Below are 10,649 nucleotides of genomic sequence, written 5' to 3' on the forward strand. Positions count from 1 at the left end.
TTGATGTTCTACTTCCCTTTTGTCAGGTCCATATGGGAGTTCGCTTTAATACTGAACAAACTGACCATATAATCCTATAGAAACCTCTTTGAGATGGCCATGATCGGGGCGGGTTTTGAGTGCGTTACCTCGTTCCGGACGTACCAGCTTCTCCAAAATGAGCAACACCATACTTCTCTGCACATTTGTAAGGGGCGCCAAAAACTGCAGCAGCCACTCCTTGCCGGTCAGTACCACTGATTCAAGTGGTGGTAGACACCACACCTCGGCCATGACTAGATATAAATCTCGCCCGAACTGGCATCTCACAAAAGGATGGAAATTGTCCTCTTCTTCTGTCCCACGAACTAGACATATACTAGATGTTTCAAGCCCAATTTTATACTTATTTCTCCAAGTCGGCAGTGAGTCCGTCGCTAGTTTCCAGGCAAAATTCTGCACCGCTGGCGGTACTTTGCACTTCCATATATATTGCCAGCACTTCCTGCTTCCTTCAGGCGAAGAACTGGACGCCACATTAGACCCCCTGTGGAATTCATCGAAGGCGAAAGCATATGCTGATTTCACTGTGAAGGCTCCCAGTTTCCCGGGGCCCCAAGCAATGACGTCTTCCCCAAGTCTCGGCGAAGCCCTTATTTTCAGAATCTCATCAACATCTGCTTGCATAAAGTACCGCTGCAACAAATCCAAGTTCCACGACCCATTAGCATTTAACAGCCCAGAAACATATCGTATACGACAGCGTCCTTGTAAAGATACAGGTTTATATGAGTAGGGCCTTGGGATCCAATTGTCCCTCCACACTCTAATGCTCTGCCCATTTCCAACCCTCCAAATCAGCCCTTTCTTTAACAACTCAAGACCGTGGCTTATAGCTTGCCAAGAGGAGGAAGCATTGCCTGAAAACACCGTATCAACTATATTACCATGAGGGTAATATCGAGCTTTTAGAAGCTGGGCACATAAACTATCCGGTCTAGTTACCAAACGCCACGCTTGGCGGGCCAACAATGCCTGATTGAACAACCGAAAGTCCCAGAAACCTGCACCTCCTTTATCTTTCGGCTGTATTAGGTAGTCCCATCCTCTCCAATGGACCTTCCTCTTCCCCTTCTTGGACCCCCAGTAAAAGTTCCTCACCATCCTTGTTAGATCATCACACACCGAATACGGGAGTTTAAACACCCCCATGATGTACGTTGGTAAAGCCTGAGCTACTGACTTAATTAGGACCTCCCTTCCTGGCTGAGCAAGAAGACCATCGCCCCATTGGATTAAACGTTTTGTAAGACTGGTTTGAAGGTTTTGGAAATGTCCTTTAGACATCCGTCCTTCAGGTGTAGGTAGGCCTAAATATTTTTCCTCAAACAGCAAGCTTGTGACTCCCAATACATCTCTTACTTGCTCCTGTATCGTAACCGTACATGCAGCGCCGAAAAATATTGAGCACTTGTTGTAGTTCAAACTTTGACCGGTTGCAGATCCATATAAATCCAGAGCAGCTTTCACATTCTCTGCCTGGGCACTAGAGGCCTCAAAAAATAGCAGTGTGTCATCAGCAAATAACAAATGGGAAACTCCAGGCGCCCTCCTGCACACTTTCACTGGAGTGATCTCTCCCACGGTCACTTTATTTTTTAAGATTGCTGACAAGCCATCCGCCACAAGAAGAAATAAAAATGGTGAAAGAGGGTCACCTTGCCGAAGCCCACGCGTCGGTGCAAATGAATCCAAGAGGGTCCCATTTAACTTTATTGAATACCTCACCGATGTGACACATGTCATAACCCAGTCAATCCATCGTTGAGAGAAACCCTTCTTTTGCATCATCTGCCTCAAGAAAACCCAGTCCACTCTATCATATGCCTTTGACAAATCTAGCTTGTAAGCACAAAAACTCTTTGTTGGATCCTTCTCCTGCTTAATGTAATGGATGCATTCAAAGGCAATAAGAGCATTATCTGTTATTATCCTGCCTGGGATAAAAGCACTCTGTTCCGGAGATATTAACTCGTCCAAAAGTGGCCTAAGTCGATTCACCAAGCATTTCGATAAAACTTTATAGATAACATTGCAAAGGCTAATGGGCCTATAATCTGAAATCTTAGCAGGGTTAACTATTTTAGGAATAAGAACAATGGCAGTAGAGTTTACTCCCTCCGGCATTATTCCCGTCCGGAAAAATTCCTTAACCGCAACTAAAACATCCTCCTTAATAGTGCTCCAGTTTCGCTGGAAAAACCTCGTCGGAAGGCCATCCGGACCCGGGCCTTCAGTGGCCCAATCTGAAACAACGCATCTGCAATTTCCTTATCAGTGAATGGCGCACATAGTTTGATGTTGTCCTCCTCCGAGACCATAGCCTCCAACATATCAAGGACCGGTGAAGGATCAAGAGAGGGATCAGCGGCAAAAATATTATGGAAGTACTCGTTTGCCAGCTCCCCCATCTTAGCGAAATCTGAATGCACAACACCAATACTGTCTGTGAGTTCGCGTATCTTATTTTTTATTGCTCTCCATACAGCCTTACTCTGAAAGAATTTGGTATTGCGGTCACCTTCCTTCAACCATGTGATTCTAGACCTCTGAAGCCACATCATTTCCTCTTGGTACAGCAACTCATTCATCTTATCCGTTACCCTCCGAATATCTTGCTGGTTTGCATTCATATGCATGAGTTCCTCCAATTGCGACCTAGACTTGGTTAGTTCCCTAGTGATATTGCCAAACTTTTTGCTCCAGGCACTAAGTGTCAGCATTGTTTTCGTTAGTGCGTCCCGCAGCTGTACGAGGTTTTGTACGCCACTTACAGCTTCCCATGCGTTCTTTATTACCTCTGGTAGTGCATCATCCCTCTCCCAGAATACTTCATATCTTCTGCACTTAGGTCCTTTTGGTCTTTCATCAACTTCAGTTTTTAGCAGCAAGACTACATGGTCAGAACACGGTGACGGAACATGCTGGACAGACGAGAAAGCAAACATATTCCTCCAAGCATTTGTGGCAACTGCTCTGTCTAGGCGCACACGCACATTCCTTGCTCTTGCTCGTTTATTATCATAAGTGAACGGGACACCCACAAAGCCAAGATCAACCAGTCCGCAAGTTTCCAAAGTATCTCTGAAGGCTACCATCTGGGATTCAGCTCTAGGTGTTGCTGACATGTGTTCAAAATCCCACATTGCCTCATTAAAATCTCCCAGTACAAGCCATGGCAAGTCATTTATGTTCTTTAGGTTCTGTATTTTTGTCCACATGAGGTTTCTGTTCTGCACTCTTGGCTCCCCATAAACACAAGTGACCCTCCACTGCTCCGCATCTCTATTGACTCGGACTAGAGCATCAATATAACGCTCATTTTTATCCACAATATCCACCTCATAAGATTCATGCCAAAAAAGTGCAAGTCCACCGCTCATGCCATCACTATCAATACCACTAAAACCCTTCAAGCCAAGACGGCCCCGAATCCTCTTCATCTTCTCACTTTTCTGCCTAGTTTCACACAAGAACACCAAAGTGGGGGAATGCGACTGGCATAAAGTCGCTAGTTCACGAACTGTCCGGGAATTCCCCCCTCCCCGGCAGTTCCAACTTAGAAGAATCATTGGGCTCGGCGGTCCTCCGCAACGGAGGCCGCCTCAAATGACATCTCTGCAACTTCTCCCTCAATTTCTTCACCCCGTCTTCTCCTTTTCACAATGGGTACCTTGCCTGGAGTGGAGGTCAAAGGCACAACTACACCCGAGTTTTCGGCAGTACTCCGTTGCTCGATCATTAACACAGTGTTAGACACCTTCCCTACCAAATTAGGTACTGCCTGCCCCCTCACATTTATCACCCCATCTGCATTAATCAGTCTTTTGCGGACATTCCTCCCTTCCTCTCCAATAGTATTGACCGAGCCAAGTGGTCGGTTCGTATGCGAGCTAGATCCACCACCTCTGTCATTTGCACCAAAAGATCCATCGTTCCCGCCTCCTCCTCCAAAACCATCCCCTCTACCGCCTCGACCACGGCCACCAGCAGCTCCACCTCCCCTTCTAGAACCCATCCATCCTCCTCCTCTCCCCCCACCGGTACCTCCTCCATTGTTATCATTATTCCAGTGCAAGTAATCACCCCATTCACAAGTACTAGGGTCATGTATCCCATCTCCACACTCCTCCACAACATGTCCCATGCATCCACAGAAGAAACAAAAGTCTGGGAGCTTCTCCTAACTGATGCGGTACTTCTTACTTTCTTTCAACGTGATCGGGACAAATCTCACCAGGGGCTTATTAACATTCGCCGCCTTCTCCGCAAGCTCCTTCTTCCTAGTCAGTCCATCCGGTAGTCCCTTTATTCTCGCCCACAGTGGATACATATCAAGTGCATATTCAGCGATGTCTGCGAATCCATCATATTCAACAAGCACAACAAGATCTCTTCTAAATTGCCATGGTCCCCCTTCCATCACCCTCTTCCAATCTCCTAGGCAATGGCACTGAGCCAGAAACATATTTGGACCTTTAATGTTGAAAGTCACTCCTTGTGCACAGGCCCAAGCGTTCCTCATGGAATTCAGCAGGGTGGCATGGCTAAAAGATCTCATGGTATGAACCCTAAAAAGCGCCAGCCACCGCACCTCCTTAATCAGATCCTCTACCTCCCCGGACAGGTCCAAATCTTCTTCCTCTTCCCCGTGTAGGTTCATACCTTCAAACGCATCCTCTAGGGTTGGATCAAGGCCAAATTGATCCCAGTCCCCCCCTACATCTTCCTCCATGGCTGGTGTTTCTTTGTGCAAATGATATCGTTCTGCTGTCCTTTAGTTTCATCCGGTCGGTGCGTACTAGAATAATTATCATAAATAAGGCACGTACCACCATAGAAAGTGAATAACACCTTTTTTTATGCAGAAAGAAAACAACACCTTGTGGGAGAGCCTTCCCGTGCGCAAAGAAACGAAGAAAAAGGAAGGAAGAGAGAGCGAGAGTCTTCTAGACGCGCGTCAAGATGAGCGCACCCGGCGGATCCAACCGCCGCGACGTAACAGAAGCAGGTGGGAGTGGGACAGTGGCATGCCATCCACCACTAACCTCACCTCACCTCACCTCAGTTGCCCGCCGCGTCACCCCCCTAACCAATCCTATTTAATCCCGCTGGCGGGCCCGCGCGACAGCGACACACATAAACAGGCCACCCCACCCCACCGCCACGACGCGCACGCATCACTCCTCCCCATCTTCCCTTCCCTTCCCCCCCACCGTACCTCTTCTTCTCGGCCTCACAACCAAAGATCTCCCCAAAATCTCCCGATTCCCCCCTCCCTCGCCCGCCGCCGCTCCCCTCCCCCCTCCGCCCGCCGGCCGCGGCGCAGCGCAGCCGCCATTCCCCCTCCCCGGCCCGGCCGCGCCGCGTTGATTCGTGGTTGTTGGGGCAGTCGGTCGGTCGCTCCGTTCCTGGCTCTTTCTTGCCTGCCCTGCCCTGTGCCCACGAGGTGCCGTTCCTGGTCTCCCCTGTCCCCCCACCCCGCGGCCGTTACCGGATCTCGTGGTGAAGCCTGCCCAGCCGAGGGAGGGAGGGAGGGAGACGGCCGAGCTCCGGCCGGGATTCGGAGCCGGCGCCGCTCGCCATTTGGTCTGATTCGGAGGAGCGACGCCATGCCCGGCTGCTCCTTGGATTGATCCTCGGCGCCGGTGCTCGCCGCCCCCCTCCCGGCTCTCCTCGCCTTCTTGTCCTGCTTCAGCCCGCGAGCCTCCGGATCGAAAGATCCAATTCGCGGGGCATTTTCCCGTCCTCCTCCCCAACTCCTCCGCAGGACTGTCCCTGTCTGCCAATCGCTCTCAATCCCATCCTCTTTAAAAATCCGCTCTTTCTCTCTCCCCCTCTCCCACCAAGATCCAATCCCCACCGCCGCCCGCATTCCGCGCTTCTCCCGCCCTCCCGCGGTCGCCGGCGATGACGTCGCCGGTGACGACGCACGCCTCGCCCTTCCTGCTCGCCCTGCTCCTGCTCCTCTCCATCCCGGTCGTCTTCCTCCTCGGGCCGCGCCTCCTCCCGCCCAAGACGCTCCCCGCCATCCCGGACGCCGACGAGTCCGACGACCTCGCCCTCTTCCGCCGCGCCATCCTCTCCTCTTCCTCCGCCAAGCCGGCCACCACCTCCTACTTCTTCCACCGCCGCCCTCGGCCCAAAGTCGCCTTCCTCTTCCTCACCAACTCCGACATCGTCTTCTCGCCGCTCTGGGAGAAGTACTTCCGTGGCCACCGCAAGCTGTTCAACCTGTATGTCCACGCCGACCCCTACTCCGTCCTAGAGCTGCCGCCCACGCCCACCTTCCGCGGCCGCTTCGTGCCAGCCAAGGCCACGCAGCGAGCCTCCCCCACGCTCATCTCTGCCGCCCGCCGCCTCCTCGCCACCGCACTCCTGGACGACCCGTCCAACCAGTTCTTTGCGCTGCTGTCCCAGTCCTGCATCCCGCTGCACCCGTTCCCCACCATGTACAAGACACTCCTCTCCGACAATGCTGGCCCTCACGGCCACCACCGCAGCTTCATAGAGATAACGGACAACACCTCCATCCTTCATGATAGGTACTATGCCCGCGGTGATGCTGTGATGTTGCCAGAGGTGCCGTATGACCAGTTTCGTGCTGGATCGCAGTTCTTTGTGCTCACTAGGAGGCATGCCATCATGGTTGTGAGGGACATGCGGCTCTGGAAGAAGTTTAAGCTGCCTTGTCTGGTCGAGCGCAATTACTCGTGCTATCCAGAGGAGCACTACTTCCCCACATTGCTGGATATGCAGGACCCTGCTGGATGCACCAAGTATAGCCTCACGAGGGTGAACTGGACAGATCAAGTCGAGGGCCACCCACACACGTATCATCCTGGGGAGGTGTCGGCCAACTTGATCAGGGAGCTGAGGAAGTCAAATGCGAAATACTCATACATGTTTGCACGGAAATTTGCCCCGGAGTGCCTCGAGCCGCTGATGGAGATTGCGGACTCAGTCATCCTACGTGACTAGGCCAGCAGCACCTCACATTTGGGGGTGTCGGATAAACTGAGATGATGAGGTACCGAAATGCGCACTTGCTGCTGCACTGTTGAAAGAACTAATCTTCTGTGTAGGTGTTGTATTGAGAGAGTTATCTCTGAGTGGAGTGTACATAGTATGAAATCCGGGAGTTTTAGGAATTATGCAGTCTGTATGCTTTAACACTTACATAATAAAGTTGCACGCTTTGTTAAGTCGTTATGTCATCAATTTGAACTTTTAAATATTTATTATGTTGCCGTGTCAGCTTCTTGTAGGACAGTGGATGTGAAATGTATTTCCTCACTTGGTACATTGCTATCAATGCATGTAGTGCTTTTTCAATGAAGTGAACGCATCTGTTGCTCTTATTCTAGCAGTTTGTATATGTACATTGTTATAGAAAGCTTTACTGTCTCTCTGGATTATTGTCAGACTCCAGCACTGAAGTAATTTGATTTGCTACTTAAACGATCATTAATGTTAACTGATGACTCTCCAGAATTTGCACTTCTGGGGTTCTGTTAGCAAATAAATTTTAGGGCAATGCTCCTTGTTTCCCCTGCAGGGTTGTGATGCGATGAACAGGCACGAGCTAGTCCATCTATCCCTAGAGATCTTTCTTGAGGAATTCCCATCCTTGCTCTTCCATTATTGAAAGATTTTCTGGTAATAGACGGTGCTGGTCGGTGAGTATGGTATGGCAACTAATTGTTCTATGTGAATATGCTGTTTGAACACGACCGCTTCTTGGCAAGTAACATATCAGTAGCTAGGATGATCATCCTATGTATTACATGGACTTAGGCCTCCTTTGGTTCATAGGGTAGGAAAATCGTAGGAATAGGGAAGTCATAGAAAATGAGATGACATGTATCTCACATCCTATGAGTAGGAATAGGAAAGGAGATGACCTTTGATTCACATCATAGGATTTTTTCCGTTGAGTCTAGGCTAATGTTTATTTTCCTATGAATTGTGGAGGATAGGAAGAATTCCTCCATCGGAATATGATTTCATTCCTACAAACCAAAGGGCTCTAAAGGAATTTTTCGTATAGAAATCCTATCCTATGAAATTCCTACAAGATTCCTCTAAACCAAAGGAGGCCTTAGAGGGACTATGTCAATACATCCAGCGGCAGCTTTTGTAGTTTTTATTGCATGTATATAATATGTCACGCCTGTGGTGAATACTGTATTTTGGGGTTGTTTTGTTCGTAGCATTGTTCCATTCCTTGCGCCAGCCTGACACTTTGAATAGATAGATAATAGTAACTGAAGGGCATATTTGACTTTTTCTGTAGGATTCTTCTTTGTAAGGATTTTGTGAAGTGAAAAGAAAAGTAGAGCTGCACTAACAATACAATTCATGCGAGCACCCTTAAACCCTAATATGCAGCCAGTTGGACAAGCTTTGTTTGGTGACCTTCTGCCGTACCAAGGGCTGTTGCCATTGCATAGTGTTTGCCCTTTATCTGTCCAGACTCCGACACCACAAACCGATTGTCGTGCCGGTTTTGGGACAGATCTTAAAAAGAGAGCAACCATGTAGGTTTGTTATGTTGCTATATTAGAGATGGTTAGTAACGACGGTATTGGAAAGTGTATGGGTGCTTTCAGGTCACGGATTTCCGATGTTCAGTTTTCTGCAAGAAACAAGAACATATATAGCAGGGCATGCACCTTGAAAAGTTGATACTAAGATTGCCTTGTAGGATGGTTGAACATGCAATGCAACCCAGGGAAGTTGGGGTGTGTAGACATGTCCTTTTCTGTCAAATAATATATGTCTATCTAATCCTGAAGCACTGGATCGAGTTGATATCTGTGTTTGCCCTCACTTGCCAGCTTAGCTTTCTTTGATATATATATAGATAGATAGAAAAAGATGGGGACTGGAGAGATGTCTTTTTCTGTCTAATATTCATTTGTGCCTAGACCAAGATGACGCCTCTTTTAAGTTGCCCTTTACCGGCTTTCCCAACTAGTTCGTGTCCTGTTTTGTTTTCCTCGATCAAAAGGTGCCTTGTCCAGATTCCATCCCCATAGAAAATGGAAGCATGGACAGTTGAGGCTTCAGAGTATGATTAGCCTCTGTTTCATAGGCAAACTCCCAGGAAGAGGAAAGTAACCACCACCAGCAATGAACTCTTGCTTTGCCCAATAGAAACACTGCTTGAAAGAGTTGGAACTTCTTTTTTCCTAACCTGCAAGTATAGAACTATTTTTTTCTAATTAATTTCTTGTTTAAATTTTGAAAATTCTTTCAATACAATGAACAAATAAATCCAAAAGGGTTTCTATTCAATGATGAAATTAAAATGGATAAATAGGAAATGCCTTTTGGATTTTTGAAAAGGACAGATGAGTCAGGCTTGTCCCATTCTGATGACATCCTGTGCGGATTAGTCGATTCTTCATCAGGTATGTATTCTGGGGAAGCATGACCACCATGCTCAGAAGTCAGAACCAGCACTGGCTTCAGTCCGTCCAGGAAGGAAGATCCTATCATGTTTTCTGTTGCTTTATTATACTGTTAATAACAAGTATGGTTTGGAGTAAACATCCTTTGATGAATCAAATGTGGCGCCTCCTTGCAGGCGTACGGGCCTTTAGTGTTGTTATTACAGTATCTCGCACTGTGTTATGCGTCAACATGTTGCTATAGTTTGTCATGTCAGATTCACAATTGACTTTGGAGTATGCGATTTTGGAACATACAGCTACTCTGACTCTCCGTAAAAGAAATATAAGAGTGTATAGTTCACTACTTCAGATTTTGGTTCAGATTTTGGAGTACTTGGTATCGAATTCGGGCATTACGTTATCACAGTTTTATGAGCGCTCTCCAAGCAGGCACAAATCATAAACAAGCGCTGTATACTATACTCCCTCCATTCCAAAATATAATGCGCCTGCGCTTCCCAAGGTTCAATTTTGATCATAAATTTAACCAACGAGATCAACTGCGGGGGGAGAAAAAAATTATATAATTGAAAACTTCTTTCGAGTACGAATTCATTGGTATAATTTTTGCTCCTGCCGCAATCGGTCTTGGTTGAAGCACTAGGATAGAGGAAGCACTATATTATGGAATGGAGGAAGTACCAAAATACCACGTCAGTAAATAACTTTCATACCTCACAGAAAGATCCTACATGGGGTATAGAAGGATGACTACAACACACGGTTTATGTTTAAGGCAACGTTTGCCCCTGTGGTGCATTCTGGTAATCCAATCCTGTTTGCCCAACCAATTTTGTTTTTTACCGTTCTACTCTTTGGCTAACAAATTGATTTGTTTTCACAATAAATTGCAAAGTATTAGCACAAGACCGCGAGACAGCTCAACAAAATTAGATGTTGAACCGATGAGCCGGCGGTCCTACATGTAGAAGGACAAGTTATGGTCCGTGCAATCTCGATGTATTGATCGATGCACCAAGCACGTATATATAAGTACAGAGGTGGGCCACAACCTCAACTATACAAAGGAAATAGGAGATAGACCCTACACACAAATATACACGTACACAATATACTCAACACCCCCCGCAGTCGAAGCGGCGCCAGTGACGCAAAGACTGGAACGGGACTCCTCGAAGGTAGAAGTCGGCA

General features: G+C 47.7%; 1 protein-coding gene across 1 annotated transcript; it reads left to right on the top strand.

Annotated features, from left to right (window-relative positions):
- The first annotated feature begins 5,245 nt into the window (after positions 1-5,245).
- Positions 5,246-7,244, top strand: LOC123104896 (glycosyltransferase BC10). Its single transcript, XM_044526833.1, has one exon. It carries the CDS (start codon positions 5,950-5,952, stop codon positions 7,018-7,020), a length of 1,071 nt encoding a protein of 356 aa, XP_044382768.1. The 5' UTR covers positions 5,246-5,949; the 3' UTR covers positions 7,021-7,244.
- The last annotated feature ends 3,405 nt before the right edge of the window (positions 7,245-10,649 follow it).

Source organism: Triticum aestivum, chromosome 5A (assembly GCF_018294505.1).
Source record: "Triticum aestivum cultivar Chinese Spring chromosome 5A, IWGSC CS RefSeq v2.1, whole genome shotgun sequence".
Lineage (NCBI taxonomy): Eukaryota > Viridiplantae > Streptophyta > Magnoliopsida > Poales > Poaceae > Triticum > Triticum aestivum.

Coding starts and splice junctions, on each gene's coding strand:
- LOC123104896 (XM_044526833.1), top strand. CDS start 5,950: ATGACGTCGCCGGTGACGACGCACGCCTCGCCCTTCCTGCTCGCCCTG.